Below are 20,305 nucleotides of genomic sequence, written 5' to 3'. Positions count from 1 at the left end.
AGGACTACTTTCTGTGACGACGACGTGTAACGATCATCCAATGTCGGAATTTCGCGCTTTCTGAAGTTGCCGGTGCTCCAAGTATTTTTACGTTTTCGTGATTAAACAATGATCCAATGATGGAAAATTACATCATTTTAGATAGAAAATAATTAAGTTTAATTCAGTGCTGCAGAAGTCGAAGTTAAATCTGGTTCTTTAGTTCGGTAGAAAACTCAGCTTTATCCCCAAAGTCCCCAATTCCTTTTCGGGCCTAATCAAATTTCACCGTCACTACACAGTCATTTTGCGATGGCTTCTACGGCCGCTAGAAAACTATCGTGAGTAACCGATACAAGGCTTAACTATTTTCACCCTTTGGGCCTTAGGTTCTTAAGGCCTAGAGCCTTAGATTCCTTATAGATCTTTGAACAAGGCTGACAGCAGTTATTACTTACCTTAAGGCCTTAAAAAAATAAGCCTTGGACCTTCCTATTTCTATTTTCTAAACAGATTTTCATTATTTCATTCATAAACTTGATAAAATTAAAGGCAGAAATATTAGAGTGCATGAAACTGAAAGTAAAACTTGTATGATCTAGAGCTAGAGTTTTCTGTGGGTTTCTTTGCATTATGCAATAACTAATGGACATTTTTTAGGCTTAGCAATAATTTATCAGTTATAAGGCACAATATTAATAAAAATGTACCTTATTTAATTACAGAACAACAGGCGATTCTCTATACTTAATCTTGGGTCTTCCAAAAACTGCTACTCAAGATGATATTAAAAGAAGCTACAGAAAATTAGCCCTAAAATTCCATCCTGATAAAAATCCAGGAAACCCTGATGCAGAAACCAAGGTAAAGAAAGATTCAATTTAAAACCCTTTTTAATTAATTAACCATCCAAGGGGACCAAGGTAGGTAAAAAATTGACCAATATATTTTGTTTTGTATTCTTAGTTCAAAGATATCAATCGTGCAAACTCAATTCTGAGTGATTTGACCAAAAGAAATATATATGACAATTATGGCTCATTGGGTCTCTACATTGCTGAGCAATTTGGTGAAGAAAATGTCAATACATATTTCGTTCTAACTAGTGGATGGTGCAAGGTAAATAAATATGTTTTCATTCATTATTTTGATTAAAAGGGTTACTAGAAGGTATGGGGGACAAGCAGGGTTCATACAAACCTGGAAAACCGGGGAAAAAAACCTGGAAAAATCAGGGAAATAAATAGTTGACAAAAACCTCAGGGAAATTTAGAATTTTTAGTAAAATTCAGGGAAATTTGCGTCAAACAGGGGCCGAGTAATTAAGCAAAATGTTCATTCCATAGGATTAACACTATACTTTGGAGGCTCATAACTCTGGTTATTTTAGAGATACAGGGATGTCCTTTGATTATGTAGTAGTCATATTTGCCCCCCCCCCCCTCCTTCGTTAACATTTGCTCCATAGGATACTCCATATACGGGAAAAACCTGGAATGGAAATCTCAGGGAAGTATATGGGAAAAAAACCTGGAAATCTCAGGGAAATTTGTTTTCCAAAAGTTGTATGAACCCTGACAAGTGTATAAAGCTAAGAGCAAGGATTATACAGTATTTTATTCTTTTAAGTTGGGGATTTAAATTGTCTAGAAAATTTGTATTATAGTTGGCAAAAAGCTATAATAAATGCCATGTAATTCAAAATAGTTTTTGCTGAAGTGGCTAGAGAAAATTCTCCCCTTTCATAGAGTAATGGCAGTTAAGTTTCCCAGCTTTGACTGTATTAAAGTCTATGGACAAATAACATGGGGTGCCATTAGTCTATTGTGTAGATAGAAAAGTTCTGTACATCTGATTCAAATTTGAACTACTAGCCTTTTTGAGCTCTCTCTTGTCATACCAATGATCTAGTAGGCCTAACACTGGGGACAGCTATCTATAGGGACTTGGCTAGAAAAGGCACCAACCAAGAAAAGGGGAAGGGGGGGGGCGGTCTGGCCAGAATGGTGACAGGGTGTGAAGCTATGCCCAAATTGCCAATGCCAAGTCCCAGGAGCTATTATTTGTAAGATAAGATGAGATAAGATACAATGACCATTTTGGTGGGTTGAATATGGTAACTGAAACCCACTAAAATGGCTGCCAGAACTGTGGTAAGACTTAGGAGGGGCTGACTTACCAGTCACTCAATTGAAAGGGGGTCTCTTCAGGCAAATAACATGAAATTAGACGCCATCTGGCGACAGGGTGTGAAGCTATGCACAAATTGCCAAGTACCAGGAGCTGTTATTTGTAAGATAAGATAAGATACAATGACCATTTTGGTGGGTTGAATATGGTAGCTGAAACCCAGTAAAATTGCTGCCAGAACTGTGGTAAGACATACCAGTCACAGCAGTCACCCAACTGAAAGGGGGTCTCTCTAGGCAAATAACATGAAATTTCAAATGAAATTTGCCAAAAAGAGTTAAAAAAGAAAAACTAAGCAGGTTATAGAGAGCTTTCAGATGGGATAGTAGTAGGTCACACCCCCTCCCATGTCTTGCCTTGCCTGTTCTGGTAGCCATATTGGCTGGGTGGTCTCAGCTTCATTCCTGCTTTAAACCCACCAATATGGCAGTGTAAATTATGTCACAAGACTCAGCTCCTCCTTCAACTGAAAGCTCTCTATACTGCCTGTCAAATCACACACAACAGAAGCCCATATCTTCTGGTGAATTGGGGTAAAAGTTAAGCCCCAAGACACCTGGTGGCCACTCTTTTATTTGATTGACTGTACTGATTAGAAGCTAAGCTACATCCTAAGTATAGTTTAAACGCTTTTTCAACCTGCAGGGAAAGTTTTATTCCTTTTTTATACTTGGTAAAAGCCCCCTGGGAGGCAGGCAGAACTTCTCTATCACTTGTATCTTTTCTCCACAAAAATACACAAGCTGGTGTGAACGTTTTGTATTGAAACTTGACAGTATAACAACTTCTCAAAATGAATGCTAATAAGAACTTACTGCCCTTTATAAAGGGATTAGGGAGATAGATAGATAAATGGGAGAATCAATAAAGTAGCCTATGGACTGCTGGAAAGGGGACCACTAGCTGCTCCTGATCTTTAAAGTCAGAGTTCAGTGTACTGGTTTTGAATAGAGTAATTTATTCCCTAGACTATAGTTGACAAGGTCATAAATCAGTGTTTGATTTGTCATCCTACTTACCACTTAGGTGTGTGGGGTCGGGAAATTGTATTTTCTGTTGCAAAAGCTTCCCCTAGTTATCTATAAAATCAACTCTCCTCTCTCTTATGGTTATTATCACTCTATTGACAAAAATTCCCCCCAAAGGCCACCAAGAACCCCTTTCTTAAAAGATTTGAAAAGCGTTTGACAACTGATGGCACACCCCTCGGTGTTGCTTCTGTTTTGGCCTAGGTTTTGTTGGTGGTTTTCAGTTTATCTTGAATTTGGAGGTGCAGTAAGGTCCTATCAAGAAGTGATATCTAGTTTATTAGGGAGAAGGTGTAAATTCGCCACATTTGCAGCTTTATCTCCAGTTCAAACGTAGGTCCGGAGTTATTCCCCGCCTCGAAATTACAACCAAGCATCTCATTGGTTCTTACGTATTTTCCGACTGAGGAGAGGCGAAATAGAAATAACCCGGCCTCCTTTTACGTCCCCCCTTGTATTTTGAAAGGGGGACTAGGACTATGGCGCGCGAATACTTGGGCATCTTATACCTTCCCCCTAGTAAACTAGATATCACTTCTTGGTCCTATGCATTATTTCGCGGAATATTAGCACCAACCCCAAACAAATGTCCCCGCTTTCCCCGTTTTCTGAAGGGAAGCGAAGCGAAGTACTTAAAAATTTCTATTTGAGAGGTCTGAGTACTTATGCCACACAGTATTATCAGAATTTTTACGTGGTTTTTCCACTACTCCCTAGGGTTTTTGAAATTTGGATACCATAAATTACTTTTATTTTTAAATTTGAGGGGTTATCTCTATAAAATATACAGTTTCAAGTGAAACTTGGTTGGCAGAAAGAACTAATATAATATGATTATATTAACACAAATATGTTAACTTTAGGCATATTTGTAAGCAAGAATTTTTTACTATTTCAACCTAAAATTGAGGCTAATTTTGAGTCAGCCCTGGACCCAAAAACAAAACATAAATTTAATTGGTTATTTTTTTACATTTTGTGCTCAGGCCTTATTTATATTCTGCGGCGTCATCACTGGATGTTACCTTTGTTGCTGTTTTTGCTGCTGCTGCAATTTCTGTTGCGGGAAGTGCAAACCTCCGCCACCTGAAGACTCGGGAGATTACTGTAACTTAAAAGTGAGTACAAAATACATTTCTTTAGTTTTTAAAACAATTTCTCAATCTATAGTTAAATTATAAAATACCTCGTGCATGATTTCATTCCCCCCATTCAAAAATCATCGTATTCGAATCGATTAATTGTTAATAAGTCTTATTTTTAAACGCTTATTAAAATATATAGTTAAGGTTAAAGGTCAGGCCTAATTTAATCGCGATAAGAAAAGAAAGAAAAAAAAAAACAAGTGTCATCCGCTGGGTTTTAAGTGTCTTTTGGTGATCATGCTCAGCCGAGTGTTATTCATTTATTTATTTATTTATTTATTAATTAATTAATTTTGGAATGGCAATTTAATTTTTTTTTGGTTTATTTTCCAAAGCGCATGAAACCTCTGGTTTAATTAACCCAAAAGCGATTATTTTAAGCTGTTAAAATGGATTATTAATTAGTAGTTTAATTATTTAATATTGTCAAGGATCAGTTTGAGAGACTGAATTAGGGATTTAGAATATCAGGGAATATTTTAATGAAATGGGTGAACTTTGACCCTTATTATAGTTTAAGGTTAATATTAAGTTGGTAATCTTTGAAGTAGAAAATATTTTGGAGCTTATGTACTCGGAAATGTTTGTATAGAATGTAGTTTTTGTCCCTCAACATGGCGGTAAAGTTATAGAGAGCTGAGAGAGTTTGTGGACCCCGAAAAAATTGATGAAATCGCGGACCCCCTTTCTAAACGCGTCCCGGGCCCCGAGAATGTACAGGCCCCGGGGTAACTGACCGAATTGCCCCCTCTCTCTCTCTCTCTCTCTCTCTCTCTCTCTCTCTCTCTCGACGGCGTTTAGTGGGGGTGATTTTCACCATTCTTTCCCCCCATTCTTGTCGACTATAAAATCCTTTCTAGACAAAGTTAATTTATAGGCTGTCAGGGTAGTTTACCAAAAATTTTGTCATAAACCCCGCGGTCCCGGCGTAGCCGTAGCCGAGATACCCAACCGCGGTCTTGAGTTGACTGGGTCCTTAGGTTATTTTCCTAGTTTTGACAACTTGACACTTCACCTTTTGTGAAAGTTTTTGAGAACTTCGGCTTATTAAGATTTAGTATCTTTTTCGATCAATGTTAAACAATTTTCTGACGCCAACTACAATCTCGTCTTGATCCCGAAGTAAAGAAGTCGGATTTAGGGGTAGGGTAGATTCAGTCAAATCCACGTTCGAAATCTTCTTGTAATCCATTTTTTAAGCTTGAAATGATTCTGTGTTCGATATTATTTGCTGGTTTTAGTTTTAGTTTTATTTTCTCCATTATTATTTTTTGGGGGTGTATATATTATTCTTTCGTTGTAAACTACCCTACCGCCCCAAATTACACCCCCCCCCTCCCAATAAGCCCTTTACCTATCCTAATCCATCCCAAATAGACCAATTCGGAAAGTACATACAGAGAAACCAATACACAGGGGCGAGATCCTCAGACCGCTATTGGAGTATCCCCCCCCCCCCGCGTCATGAAGCTCCGCCAGAGGCAGTGCGAGTTGGTGCAGACTCCCGCCTGGTGTAGTGAGTTGCTTCTTGGCGCGAGGGAGAATAGATTAATGTCAATTCTACGTATGTAAACGTCATACCCTTCTATCTCTTATCTTAGTGTCATCCCCCCTACCAGGCGCGTACAGTATCCCCTCTTACAAAAGCGCGCCTAGAGGGAGGGATACACCGTCTACTCCCCTCTCTACCGACACTACTCTATAGAGAGCTTTCAGTTGTAGGAGGAGCTTGAGTCTCGTGACAAAATTTACGCTGCCATATTGGTGGGTTTAAAGCAGGAATGAAGCTGAGACCACCCAATATGGCTACCAGAACTGTGGTAGGACTTAGGAGGGTGTGACGTACTACTATCCCATCTGAAAGCTCTCTATACCCCAATGGCCGTCTCGCCCCCCTGTGTGTTTGTTTCTCTGTTTTGTAATAAACGAACTGGTCTATCCAAAACCCTTTGAACCCTCCCTCTTCGAAAAGAGATTAGACCAAAAAAAATATGGAACCTATTTATAATATATCCAGAGAGAACACGAAAATGCCGGATCTTCCCGTGATGACGTAACGAGTCGATTAAAGGTGAGAGACTAATTTTCCAAAAAAAAAAAAAAAAGAAACGACAGAATCCATGCCGAAAAAAAAAACATAAATATGTCTCCGCTTTTCCACGTTGCTTTCTCCTATTTCCTGGGATGTTATTATTCTCTTCCTTGGCGTCTAGAATCTTTGGTCACGTTTTTATCTCTCCCTTTTTGGTTTTTCTCGATTTTTTTCCACTTTTTAATTATTTTGGTTTTATTGATCTTGGAATGCTTTTTATTTTATTTCTCTCTGTTTTAATTTAAGTGGATGACTTGTCTATTCAAATATATTTATTTGGGTATTTAATTATTATTTTTCATGCAGTATTATTGGTTAATTTTTCGCTTTTAGTTCAGTTATATTTCATCTGCTTTTTAACGTGGTTGGTCCATTTAAATTATATTTATTATGTATTTGTTTATATTTATATATATATATATATATAATCATTTGGGGTTCGCGTACGTTTTCAACGTTGAAAGAGTTCTAGGGTGCGCTAGGCTGTATTATGAATTTTGATGGGGTGTTGATTATGTAATTGGTGCTATCGTAAGACTATTTAATTAGGTCCTATTGTAAATAAGTCGCTGTTTGATTGATTTTCACTTTATACAGTTTTCGAGAAAATTACTCAATTTTAAATTTCACGTTAACTATCTCGGTTTTAATCGCATTTTTGAAGTAATTTTCTGTATCTTTATGAGCTCATTCAAATCCGTTATTCAAAATTTTAACCGCGGAAATTCCGTTATTCAAATAGGTGCTTCGACGTCAAATGTTTATAATTTTGTTCAATACCAAAGGTTTTGAACCAAATAGGGCTTAACGAACGGATATCCTTGTTAGGTCTTATCAGGGATAGATTTAATTTTCGAAGTAGGAATGGAGAACAGAGTAATCTGGGCGCGCGTCAAAGTCCCGGACCCCCTTCCACGGGACGGAGGGGGGGGGTATGAAAGAAGAGGCGGGTCATAGCGACAGAGGTAAAATGGAATTACGTCACTATTTTTCGCCGTCCCCGTCAGCAACGTCATCAAAACGTAGTTTGAGTGAGCCAATAAGATCATTTAAACTTTTCGTTACGTGTTGGAGGGGGGGGGGGGGTTCTATACTGGGCTATGAGTCGGACTGAAGTAAATACTAACCGTTTTCCATTCCTACTTCTAAATTTAAATCTATCCCTGGTCTTATAGTAGTTGGTTGTTTGCGCGAACTGCTAAATCTACTATCAAGATGCTACTACCTTATATTCTAACTTGACGTTGCTTGCAACTGATACATTGTGATCGAAATTGCGAACTTAATTGCTTCTTGGGACCTAACGCGATAGACTTACGTTGGCCAAAATGCTCTTGGTTGAAATTTGGCAAGCTTAATTTTATTGTCCGTGAAATTCGCTTAAGAGAGATATACAGTTACTAAAAATATCATACATTTAATCATCATTATAACGCGGGATTTTGGGGTATCCCCCTTAATTTATCCATCATGCACGTGGTTAATATTATGTAAAAATTTTGCACCCGATGCTATCCGAAGGAGGATTTCAGTGGTAGCGAAGAAAGCAACCAAACGACACCAGTGACAAGCCAGCCCCAGCCCCTCGGTGCGGGAGATAACGCCCCCATTGCCATGCCACCACCGAGTGGCGCTCAAGATTACGGAGCCACGGAAAAAACCACGCTTAGTTCCACGCAACAGGTAACCTACCAAACGGAGCACGGCACTCCTGTCCACAATCTGTGAAAAACCAAAAACACCACCCACAAAGCTAATAGTATTATTACATTACAAACAAAAAGAATGAAAAGTAATTACATAAATAAATTTAGCTACAATATATAACTTTTTCGAGGGGTGAATTAACATTTTTTTTTTCTTAGCCTTACTGTCAGATAATCCCGTGAAAATGTTTCGAAATAATATACCTACCTACTATACATCCCGTTAAAATAATAAATACAATGAATGCTTGAAAGACATTATATTTAAAATTTTAAATTTAATCAATCCATTTGTTATTTGTTCAAAATTTCACTCTATCAGACTATCACTAAGGTTAACGGTTAATAAAGACTCTGCTCTAAGTGACAAACATGCCAAGCTTTAATTGCCATCCATATTGTTTAATTTCAATTCAATTAAATCGCGTTTGTGCTCGAGAAAATAGTTCTGACCTTAAGCCGCAAGGTCACGTGGTATTAAGGTACCTATTGGAGTGAGTGATCGGTGAAAGAAACCTTACAATGCGTACCTACCTTTCTTGAGCAAATACGCGCCTTTAAACCGAGGGGGTAGACGCTCTGGATCTCTGTGTACACCCGAGTTCAAAAGAGTTCAGCTTTGACAGTGCATTGAGTTCAAAGCCTTAGGAACTCACAGTTCAGCTTTGACAGTACATTGAGTTCAAGCAAGGCATGTTGTACACCTAAGTTCTCAAGTGTCTACCCCCTCGCTTTAAACACACTCGCTTATACGCTACCCTCTGAGTCACAGTCCATCTTTCCCCCTCCCTTGACTACGTCATAACAAGAGCGGAGTCTTAAACTTAAACATTAGGTTTTCTGTCTCAGAATTCTCCCCCCCCCCCCAAAATCAAATCGTGTTTTTCCAATATAACTAACAGAAAAGACAGTCTATTAAAATTAATTGATGTCTTAATCGCCATAACATAATAATTAATTAATTAATCCATAAAAGGAAACTAATTAAAACCAATTAAAAAATATCTTCCCTGTCTAACGAACATTCCAACAAATAAACAAAACATACACAGCGCGTTCTGAAGTTTCTGTGGGGGGCCCGCCATTACGTAAGGTTACATTATTTTTTTTAATAGGTTAAATAATTAAATAAAAATTAATTTCTAGGATATCGGGGGTTTTTCTAGTCAATTTATTTTGTTTAGGCAAGGTTTTATAATTGCACGTAGTTACGACCTTCTCTCTCTAATTTTGGTATAGCCAATAGAAATAAAGGCAGAGATAATTAATTAAACTAATTATGTTTGCCTTTATTTATTAATTGGCCAAAAAAAATAAAAAAGTCACTCACTAACGTAGCCTACCCACCTTTCGTTTTTTCTCTCACCTTCACAATTTTTATAAGTCGTAACAAAATGATGGCAGTTTATGATAAACGGGAGGTGGTAATTCGATAAGACCATTGTTAATGGTAATTAAGATGTTTACGATGTCGAAAATTTAATAAATATGATAAAGTCTGAATATATCGTATAAAATTATGGGGTGTTGAAATATTTCGAGTGCCAAGTTTCGTATTATAAGTTATCGTACGCCCTGTTAGTATGATTTTGAAGAATCGTTAATTAAACTAGGGTTTAATTAGATATTGGGCCGTGCGAGGAATTTATAAGTTGCGGCAGTTGTTTTCCAAAATTAAAATAAGAGTTATAGCGTCAGGACAAATCGACAGCCAATTTTATAAGATGGCGACTTATATATAGAGTTATGTAGTTAATTAATATTGTTTTTAAAATTACGCTGGTTAAATGGCTGTAGTATAATAACTATATTTTCTCGCTCGGCCAGCTATAACTTAGTTTAATTTTAATGCGAAATAATCGTGATTGTCGATAAGTATTTTGACGAATATGGACGGTGAATTAAAGGGTCTCTAAAGAGGTCTGCGAACCGTTGGAACTTTTTTTTTTATTTTGAAAACGTCGTTATTGACTTCACAATCCCCGGGGGTGAGCAAACGAAAGTCTTTCCTTCTAGCAAACGCAGCGGGGGTCGGAACTGGGGAAACGCCGAGCGGCCGAAGCAGAGCGGCACTCAACAAATCACAAGAGAGGGGAGGATGGGTCGGGTGAGTTTTTTTTTTTAGGTCTGCCGATCTCTTTACAGTCCCTTAGTTTAAGTAGCTAATACTTCAATATATGGGCTAGACTACCTCTTGAAGTTTTACTAACTCCGTTTGACCGTTTCCTACTCAAATTTATAAAACTGTCTTCATTTTGTTACGCGATCTAAGTAACATAACATTATAAAAAGTGTAACGCAATTTAAAATTGATTTTTATAGAGTTAAAAAAAAAACCAAAAATTATCAGTAACTTTATCAGTATCACTCGAAGCGTACGTAGCAAAATTATCCGTGGAAGAAAACAAAACATCAGCTATAAACTAAACTAAACTTAAACGTATGCCTAGTAGAGTTTACGCAACCTTTTTAATTTTAGGCTAATTTAAACAAACAAAAATTATTGCACGCAAAAGAAAAAAAAAATAAATAAAAACTTTTTGCTCTAAGCTATGGTAATTTAACGCAACGCAATTTGCTGCCCCACAAACTCTTACAATATTTAAAAATAAAACCATACATAAGCCATCAAAATTGAGTCAGTACGAGTTTGATATGATGATACTCGGAAAGCCATTAAAAAAAAAGAAAATAACAAACAAAACTCTTTATTAAATTAATTAATTAAAGAGTTATGTATGTATGTGTGTAGCTATAATTTTAAATGAAAATGTTATTATAAATGTGTTTACGTTGTTATATAACCGTGTTCTCGTATATAAAAAAAATCAATCAAATTCTTATTCTGGGTGGTATCCTTGTTGAATAAAAAAAAAAGATGACTCAGTTGAGGACAAACAAACAAACAAACATCTTTGTAAATAAAAATAGCCTAATTAATATTTCCTGTTAACTAGAAATTTTTTATTACGAAACTTTTATTATTATTCCAAATTTGTTTTTTTATTTTATTTCGGTTTAATATACGTTTTTTTTTCTTTCTTTCAAATAATTTCGTTCAGTCAAGGTACAGTTTTAAAATTAAGTAGTAAATTAATTAAACTTAATCAAGGATCTCTATTTAATTAACCTTATTCCCCCCTTTAATGGTAGTATTATTAAATATCAAATTTTTGAGTCTAGTAAAATTCATTCAAGTAACTAGATTCAATTCAATTCAATATAATCTGTAGGGAAAAAAAAAATAACCAACCGCAAACTTTACATACATACAAAAATTATACATGTTCTAATTTTTTTAATCTGTTAATAAATCTGTCAGACCAAAAGGAAAAATTTTTTTTTTCAATTTTACAAGAGAAAAAATGTACACTATTTTTTCCAAACAAAATTAGACTAGATATCAAAAACACTAACAGTTTTTTTTACATAATTCCCAAAATCGCCGATGTTTTATTTGTTTATTTTTCGAAGAAACAAACATAACCTTTCCCACAAACTCTTTAACATCTTAAGATGTATTTACATATTACACGTAATTGTAAAAAAAAAAATGATGACTTAGGATTGTTGTGAATATATAATGTTAAGGGTATTTTACCAGGGGAAGTAAAAAAGTTAACACATTGTAAAAACGTGATGAACATACGTGGTGGCAACGTATATATTAGAGCTGCTGCAGCATGGTTGACGATTTTGTAATGGGGGGGTTAATATTATACACACTACTAACAAAATGGTGAGGCAGTAGGGTCTATCGTTTTAAAGACCTCTTTTAAGGATTGGTTAGTAATTATTTCGGAGTTTGTTGTAATAATTGGTGACAATGGATCAGGAAGAGACGGTAATCGCGAATTTGGAATGGTAATAGGAAGAGAATCCTGCGGAATTGTTTCGTTTTGAACCTTAGGATTTGTCCTGTTAACCGGAGTAGGTCTACGATTGTAACTATTGTAAGCTCCGGTACTTTCATTTTCAGGATACGCGTTTAACGGAGAAGCGTAATCTAGACTTTTTTTACGGTTTAAACTGCCACCTTTGGCGGCTTCTTCGGTCTTCTTAGCATCCTCTTCCTTGTTGAGAGGTTTTGGAAGTTGTAATTTCGCGCTCTTTTTGGGTATGGCTAAATGCCGCGATCGTTTAGGGTCCGTGATTTGATGTAACATGGCTAGTCGCGGATCAGTGAAGTTCTTAGGTAAATGACTAATCATAGGTGTTGGTGGTTTTGGTGTTGGTATTGGGGTTGGCGGTGGTAAAGGTTCAGCGGGGGTGTCCTTAACAGGCTCTTTGTCCTGTTGAGGCGATGCGATTTCAATTTTCGCGACTTCGGTTGAATCTTTACGTTTTAGTTGGTTACGCGTTGCCGCGTTTCGAATTTCTTGCATAGCTTTCGCGACGTTACCTTGTGGTTTAGAAGCAGTTATGTTAGGTTCATTTCTTGTAGGACTTTTGGGGGTATTTGCGTCGCTATTTTGTAACGTTGCCTTTGATAGATCGGGTGGGAATGGTAAAGAAATAGATTTTTGTAACGCGTTAGTCGGAGTGTTTTCCAATAATTTCTTTAACCTCGGATCGTTCAGTAACTTTTTGTCATTTTGAGTCGCGAACAAATAGGAACTGTAGTTTAAGGGGGATACGGTAACAGTGTAAAGTTGGTATTTCGAGGTACCAGCTGCCTGTTTCCTATCATTGTCTTGTCCTTCTAAAGAGGGTCTTTTCTCTTTAGACTTACTCGGAGGCGGAGACGGTGACTTAATACAGTTCGTAACGTTTTTATTAATTATAACCTTGGAATTTGACGTTGTTGAAATAGGTTCCTCATCTTTGGAGTTAGTAGGCATACGCGGATCGCGAGAACTTAACCTCGGGTCCCTGGCAGTAGGCACTTTCTTAAGATCTACTGATTTTTCTAACCTTGACACCGCACCGGCGTCGCGAAACCTGGGATCGCGAGGGTCCAAGTTCTTATTGAGCGATGAGTTTTTAGATTGTAAAAGATGTAATGGTGGTGGACCTAACAATGAAGTACCCTGAGACCTTAAAGGAGGTGGTAAAAGTCCACCTTTTCCCATTTTATCACCAGGTACACTGGAAATTAACGGAGGTGGCCCATTGTTTGGGAATGATGACGATGAGGTTGAGAAAATATTCTGCCAGAAATTTTGGTTTCCCGTAAAGTTCGAGTTAGTATTGTTAGGATTGTTAACCAATTGAGTAGAGTGTTGCCTTATATTGTTGAGCATTTTAGTTATATCTATGGTACCCGAGAAGGTATTTGATTTGGGGTTATTGGGAACCGTGGGAGGTGGTGGCTGTAAAAAATAAATTATTAATGGTCAAGGATGTCAGCGCCACAAGTGTTACTAGGCCTAAAATTTACTAATTTCAAAGTTTCATACCATTTGTTGTAGTTTCTTCAGGACATCTGTGAGAGGTTGATCTCCAATTTCGTCATCTTCGTCGCTGCTTAACCAGTTCTTTTTGTCTTCATCTCCATCCATATCCTCGTAATCTTCATCATAATCATCTTGAGGAACATCCATTTTTAAATCTTCCTTAACTTCAGATTCCTTCTCCGCAACCTTTGTTGAGGATGTAGTAGCCTCTTCAGCGGTATTTTGTTTTTCATCACCCTTGTCCAGTTGCGAATTGTTAGATTCCTCGCCATCTTTTTCCTGGCTGTCAGACAAGCCTTCTCCATCAGGATTTGGATTGCTGCCCGCCTTCTTTTGATGTTGTTGTATCCTTAGGAACAGTTCTCTCGTTCTCCTTGGCAAATGGAATGGTATGGCGATTGGTGGTTTGGAAGATACCGCTTCTGATGAGTTTTCATCTTGAGTTGGCGACTGCGATTGGTTTTGCGAAATAATGGTCGATTGGCTTTCAGAGTCTTCCACCTCGCCTTTTTCCACACTACCCATGACGGCAGTTTTCTTAACTTCGAGTATTCTTTCAGAGAATTGGTCATCCTCTTGGTCGTCGATTCCACCAGCTACTACGACATCTTCGTCGTCATCTTCGTAAAAGTTGTTAACTGGATTCATTGGTAAAACGTTAGGCCCCATTAATCCTGGTTGTAAAGGTCTGCCCTTGTTTAAGAACTGGTCAAATTCTAACGCATCCTCGTCATCAGTTGGTACTGGGGTAGTTTGGTTGTTCCTTGGAGGGGTAAAATTGTCCCTGTTGTCCTGGTTCATAAGATCGGCGTTCATGAAGGGCATTGTAAAGTTTGGAGCGCCCATTGGTCCGCCCATATTCATCATCCGAGGACCATTCATATTCCCCATCATGGAATTACCAATTCCACCCATACCAGGCATATTCATGTTGTTATTCATATTGTTGTTCATATTCATCATAGGACTGCCTAATCCAGGAACGCCACCATTCATAGGCGAGTTCATTGGACAATTCATGGGGCCATTTAGTGGTCCGTTCATGGGGCCATTTAGCGGTCCGTTCATGGGTCCATTCATAGGGCCATTTAGAGGTCCGTTCATGGGTCCATTCATAGGGCCATTTAGAGGTCCGTTCATAGGGCCATTTAGCGGTCCGTTCATGGGTCCATTCATAGGGCCATTTAGAGGTCCGTTCATGGGTCCATTCATAGGGCCATTTAGAGGTCCGTTCATGGGGCCATTCATAGGACCATTTAGAGGTCCGTTCATGGGGCCATTTAGGGGTCCGTTCATGGGGCCATTTAGGGGTCCATTCATTGGACCATTAAGTGGCCCGTTCATGGGACCATTTAGAGGTCCATTCATGGGACCATTTAGAGGTCCATTCATGTTGCAGTTCATTTGTCCATTAAAATCTCCAATTCCTCCCATCATGTTCATGTCTCCCATCCCTTGTCCCATATTCATGTCCCCGAGGCCTCCAGAGCAATTCATATTGTTCATGTCCCCGAGGCCTCCAGCGCAATTCATATTGTTCATGTCCCCGAGACCTCCAGCGCAATTCATATTATTCATGCCTCCCATGACGGAACCTCCATTCATTTCCCCCATCATGTTCATGTTCATATTCATATTGGGCATATTCCCCATGTTTCCCATCATGGGTCCTCCACCCATGTCCATATTGAGCCTATTCATGTCCATGTTATTTTTAGGCGGAGTTGTTTGTAGGGTATCAACGTAAAAATTTCCCGGCCTGCAACAGATAAATGTGTTTTAGAACTTTTTACACGATAAGCCTATCTTCAGTAGGTGAATCTTTATTTCAAAGACTTTGATGACGAATGGTTTGTTTCTAACTATAGTGTGTCTAATGTTCAATTGGCTAGCGAATTAGTCGCCAGCCATGATTTGGATCCAAACTAACCTAAGAAAGGGTTGGGATTGTTGCTTGTTGGGACTGTTGTTGAGGTTTATTGCATTGTGACAACCAAAGTCAATCTTTTTATCTCTAGCGCTTAATCTTTGAATTAAGTCTTGCTGCCATTCTTCGGCAGCTTCTCTAACGTGTCTAGGAGGTGAACCTAATAAGCTGGGCCTCGAAATTTTGATGGTATTGGGATTACACTCAGAGTTGTCATTCTCTTCCTCAAGCGTTCCACCCTCCATACTCTGTAATGAAAAACAGTATTTCATATGTACAACGTTCTTTTCTTCTATTTGAATTGAGACCCAAGCTTAACGCAAGGTCTTACCCGTTCTAGAATCATTCTTGTCTCATCAGTCAATGGTTCGTGTGAAAACCTACAAAATGATTCGTAGTTGCAATTTCCATTCACGTGGTAATATTTACAAGGGAAATCTTGTGAACATGTCCGTTAAGGAAAAATTACCCAAGGTCTTCGATAAGCGATAACCACGCAAACACCCCACCCGAACCCATAGGTAATGACCAAAAAGGATATCATGCATGAAGAGGCACGTCTCAGCTTTGGCACAAAATCCGTTTAAGTAGAATTTGCACAAGTCTCTTTTACGCAATGGTGAGACATCGTGGGAATACTGGCAGTCATTCTTTTTGTGACATTTTCCGTCTAAGTAATACTTGCAGATTTGTTTGGGACGCGGTTCGCGTTTCTCAACGCGGTTGTTGCGCATGTTGTTATTACCACCACCACCGCCGCTGCCACTATTAGAGTTTTTAAATTTTTTTCCATCGTGGCCCTTTCTTTTTCTTGTTTTGCTGTTATTCCGTTCTTGAGACATTCTTTGTCGACGCGTGGTACCACGCCCTTTTCGACTATTTCGAGATGAAGAGTTACCACCCCTGTTGCGAAAATCGCGAAAGTTTTTACCATCTTCGTCCGAGTGTGCCGACATATTGCTGAGGAAAACAATATTGTTATTATTGTTATTTAGTACGCTTTATTCAAAGATAAGCAAAACGAGAGACCAGTCACCATACCTATCATTGGGTGATTCTTCCCTACGTAATTTACGCTTATTCTGTGACGCATTTTGCGTATTCCAGGCCATGTCTTCGTCGTCATCCTCAAGTTGATCATGATCAACGTATCGACCTTTTTTAGTTGACCTCTGCGTGTCCAAAAGAAATTAATTAATTAATCCAAGATTAATTAACGAACCGTCGCCATTAAACTAATTACTTTAGTTTTTTTGTCATCCTCTTCACCCCGACGTTTTTTCTTTTTTCTTCTCCTGTCATCATCACTGTCTTCATTAAACTTTTCATTGTTACGATAGGACTGTTCATTCTGGTTTTGGTTGTAATTAATCGGCGGTGGGGTGGGTTCTTTCCGAGGGCCACCATCTTGTTGTGATACTGGGGCTTCCTCATCTTCGCCTGAATCTAAAATTTCGCCCTCCTCTAAATCTATATCTGTTTCTTCATCATCATCCGGCTTATCGCTATAGAATTAATTTTAATTACAGTTAATTTAACCGTCGTTAATTAACCAATTTTTTGTTTAAAAGTGATTTTGCGTAGTAAGCGCATTATTTCATCCATTTTACTCTAAACTTATCTACTCTCATTTGTAACTCTACTCAAAATATGCACTCCTGATATAAATTAATATATGCAAGATCAGATTATGTTACAAATCCATAAAAACAAACTTTCTGACGTTAGGTTTTATAGCACACACTGTATTCTGTATGTTATATATATATCAAATGTTATTCCCGTACTTTTAACTACCTCTACATGTCTGACTCTGACACGGAGTTGTATATAGGCTTACAAGTTATAACACCTTTTCTAAATATAGGCAATGTTTGTTTTGTACAACTTTTAAAACAAAGCCCATCTACCATATGATCAAATTGTTGTTGTAGAACTAGGTGAAAGGAAAAATTAAGTGGAAATATCGATTTTTACTGGGTTTCCCCCCCCCCCTCCATGTTAACCACCCAACCACGATCCAACGAAGGCGTTCGCACTTTATGAAACACCCCTACTATAGTACGGACAAAGTGCCTGTCCAAGCTATTTCCTCTATCGTTGGAAAGTCGTAAGTTACATCTGTCCGTATATTATAAGTCGCGTTCACATATCACGCACACAAACAGTAAGTAAAAAGGCGGGAAAATAATTTTCTTTTTGCTTAAAGATTTCGCTAACATCATAAACTCTATAAGTTACTCCCAACCTATTGTTAGTTATTTTAAATGTAAATAAAACGAATTGGTTCATTTATACACTTTTTGAATTTTGTAGAGATAAGGCAGCTCCCGTCATTGAACGTTTTAGGTTATATGAGAATATAAAATGGGTTGCCACTACTCGATTGTATTAGTTTATAGCTTACCCTGTCAATGTTTTGAACATTTTTTTTAATTTAATTTTGTCTAGCTGAATTAGGCCATAAACCTATCATAAATACTCAAGGTCAACTCGACAGTTTTGAAAAAGCGCGGGGTTTCTATTCTATCAAGGCAAAAGTAGGGGGAGTTAGTATTCAGGTAGAGGTTTTAGGAAATAAGGATGTCTGCTAGGCCTAATTTGAAACCCAATCACGCACAGCGCAGACGGCTGGAGTCCTTAACTAAGCGAATTTTTTCAAGCCAGCTAATATTGTGAAAGGTAAGATTTTAAAGCACTGTTTTAACACTTTTTGCCTCATATTTTATGCCTTCTATTGCTTAATTTAATCGGATTGCGCAAAGTATATTTTGTACCAAAGCGTCAAAAAGGAAAGCAACCAATGGGGGAAAATGATATAATACGCGCCTCCCCCGTCACTAGTTTTGGCGGGGAATGGTGGGAAGTCACGTGGGGGGTAGGGTAGGAATAAGGGTGGTATAACAAACTCTTTTATTCACTCCCCCCTTGGCTAAAGACCCGCGATTTTTAAAAATGCTCTTATCATGTGGATTATGTTTCTAAACACTTCCATGATTACTAATGGGCCTTTGTTCTCCAACTCTACACATTGGCCGTAATTAATTTGAAATTAAATATATATTTTCAACATAAACAACTACAATTACACTATAATTTAATTTATACATTGAATAATTATATTTATGGTTTTACTCACTGTTTACTTCTATTTTTTTTAGTACTTAATTTTTGTAAGTACTGGCCAAATAACAAAGAGCCTACCTGTATTTTAATGGCGAAAACTTGGAAAAATCGCAGGTTGTGGAGCTATTTGTTTTAAGAGCATGGTCTATTTTTAGGTAGAATTGATTTGTTTAACTTTTAGTAGCTTTTTTTTGGGAAGGGGGCATCTATAAATATTGGCCTGTAAAATTGCAAAAATTTTCCCGGCTATGAACGCGTTGGGAAATGCGAAATTTAAATAGTGATAAAAAAGAAAGTGAAATTTTTCCCTCCCTCGCAAAGCTGAAGGGAATAGGGGGCCTATAATTTACTTTAAGGAAACCCCAACGAATAATGGCGTTAGTGGTAGTCTCTCGGCAGAGGCATAATTTTTACGGGGTTACCGCTCGCCGCTAGGGGATTATGTTTAAGGCAATGATGGGCTGGCATACTTCCTACTCCTAGGCTTAAAACTCTTAGCAACCTTCGCATTTTGTTTCCAAAATGGCGGCTAAAATCGATTGGAATCGGTGAAAAGGAGAGCCAGGAAATAAAAATGGCGGATGGTTACAAATAAAAAGCAAGGTTCGGGAGCTAGTACTACATCTACGAAGCAAAATACTTCCAGAAATGATTCTACGCAAAACAGAAAACCCATCGAAATCAAGCATAAAAGAGGATTTTAAGCGGATTTTAACATAAATCGTAACACTACACATGCATATGTATGAAAGAGGGAAATTATAGAAATTAAGAAAAGACAAAAGAGGCTTCTATCAGAAAGATCCCAGATTTTAGGTCAAAGGCTCAGAGAGTGAGTAACCGTAAAAAAACTATAAAGGTACGAGTTATATATAAATGATATAGTACGAAGCACAATGGCTCTGAAAACTACGCAAAAATCACTTTTTTCGGTTTCGGTTCGAAAAACCGACCGTGGAGATCATTTTAATAAATACTCGACCTTTCGTTTTCTCCTTCAGTCTGTAGTTTTGTGTCTTTGTTACCCTGATCGAGTGAGGGTGGGGTAAGCACACAATCAAGCGCCATTTCAACGCGAATTTTACTAATGATAAAACGTTGCTCTTTGGGAAGACGATATACCAGTCGTATAAAAAACAGGCACCAACCCTGCTATCTTATGGAAGCGAAGGCTTTTTTCGGGATATATTAAAATTTTCGCCTGGTTTAATTATTATGATACTTAATAATGCATTGAAGTTAAAATAGGAGTGAATTTTCAGCGACCAAATCCTTTTTTCCAAAAGCTGGATTTTCGTCGGCCGATTCCCGTTGCTACTTTAGTCACTAAACGCTTACGTATTGTCGTATTGCCCTGAAACAGGCTGAACTATCAGCCGAATCAGCCCTCCACGTTCTACGAAATTCTTTACTCCCCTAGTCACGTGATCGGCAAAACCCGAAAAGCTAGTACAGCCGCGTTACATTTCCCTCCGCCAAACAATGATAAATAGTCCAGTACACTCTCGATTAGAACATCTATTAAACGGAACTAAAAGTGTAAAAAATAAACTAACCAATAATTTTAACGAACTAAATTAATACAGAATGTGTTTAACCTATTATTTTCACGTTTTTATTAAAAAATACGAAACCTATTTACGGCCATATTGCTGCCTTTATGCCGTGGACTCGTTCTTACACCATTTATGAAAGAGGAGCTTTGGGGGGGGGGGG

At 37.9% G+C, this 20,305-nt stretch overlaps 2 protein-coding genes across 7 annotated transcripts; one reads left to right on the top strand and one right to left on the bottom strand.

The window, feature by feature from the left end:
* The first annotated feature begins 44 nt into the window (after positions 1-44).
* On the top strand, positions 45-11,550 carry Csp (Cysteine string protein). Of its 4 annotated transcripts, none has more exons than XM_089845398.1 (7): positions 48-320; positions 705-843; positions 946-1,098; positions 4,184-4,315; positions 6,360-6,413; positions 7,956-8,117; positions 10,463-11,550. In XM_089845398.1, the coding sequence occupies exons 1-7, from the start codon at positions 292-294 to the stop codon at positions 10,466-10,468; spliced, it is 675 nt and encodes a 224-aa protein (XP_089701524.1). In that variant the 5' UTR covers positions 48-291; the 3' UTR covers positions 10,469-11,550. The 4 variants fall into 4 exon arrangements, 3 of the variants coding, with proteins under 3 accessions (XP_089701525.1, XP_089701524.1, XP_089701523.1); XR_016370472.1 differs by having other exon boundaries at positions 49-320; positions 7,956-8,226; positions 8,300-11,550; XM_089845397.1 differs by having other exon boundaries at positions 49-320; positions 7,956-11,550.
* Positions 11,077-20,077, bottom strand: LOC149654026 (uncharacterized). 3 transcript variants are annotated; one of them, XM_089845386.1, is made up of 9 exons: positions 19,572-20,077; positions 16,707-16,968; positions 16,505-16,635; positions 16,005-16,423; positions 15,795-15,904; positions 15,467-15,711; positions 14,631-15,295; positions 13,540-14,570; positions 11,077-13,452 (listed from the first exon to the last, which is right to left on the bottom strand). In XM_089845386.1, exons 1-9 carry the CDS (start codon positions 19,655-19,657, stop codon positions 11,869-11,871), a joined length of 4,533 nt encoding a protein of 1,510 aa, XP_089701512.1. In that variant the 5' UTR covers positions 19,658-20,077; the 3' UTR covers positions 11,077-11,868. The 3 variants fall into 3 exon arrangements, with proteins under 3 accessions (XP_089701512.1, XP_089701513.1, XP_089701511.1); XM_089845387.1 differs by having other exon boundaries at positions 13,540-14,772; positions 14,857-15,295; positions 19,572-20,076; XM_089845385.1 differs by having other exon boundaries at positions 13,540-15,295; positions 19,572-20,076.
* Positions 20,078-20,305: the final 228 nt, after the last annotated feature.

Source organism: Phalangium opilio, unplaced genomic scaffold (genome assembly GCF_054372755.1).
Source record: "Phalangium opilio isolate 3A_F unplaced genomic scaffold, DU_Popi_V2 ptg000079l_1, whole genome shotgun sequence".
In the NCBI taxonomy this organism is placed as follows: Eukaryota; Metazoa; Arthropoda; class Arachnida; order Opiliones; family Phalangiidae; genus Phalangium; species Phalangium opilio.
Note: the sequence above shows the minus strand (reverse complement) of the source record. Positions and strands in the feature narration are given on the sequence as shown.

Bases quoted from the DNA above. Each gene is read 5' to 3' on its own strand.
- LOC149654026 (XM_089845385.1), bottom strand. From the start codon at position 19,657: ATGGCGCTTGATTGTGTGCTTACCCCACCCTCACTCGATCAGGGTAAC. The intron at 16,969-19,571 runs GTCGAGTATTTA...TTAATTCTATAG, and splicing joins ACTGAAGGAGAAAACGAAAG to CGATAAGCCGGATGATGATG. The intron at 16,636-16,706 runs GTAATTAGTTTA...TTGGACACGCAG, and splicing joins AGGATGACAAAAAAACTAAA to AGGTCAACTAAAAAAGGTCG.
- Csp (XM_089845397.1), top strand. From the start codon at position 292: ATGGCTTCTACGGCCGCTAGAAAACTATC. The intron at 321-704 runs GTGAGTAACCGA...ATTTAATTACAG, and splicing joins ACGGCCGCTAGAAAACTATC to AACAACAGGCGATTCTCTAT. The intron at 4,316-6,359 runs GTGAGTACAAAA...TAATATATCCAG, and splicing joins GAGATTACTGTAACTTAAAA to AGAGAACACGAAAATGCCGG.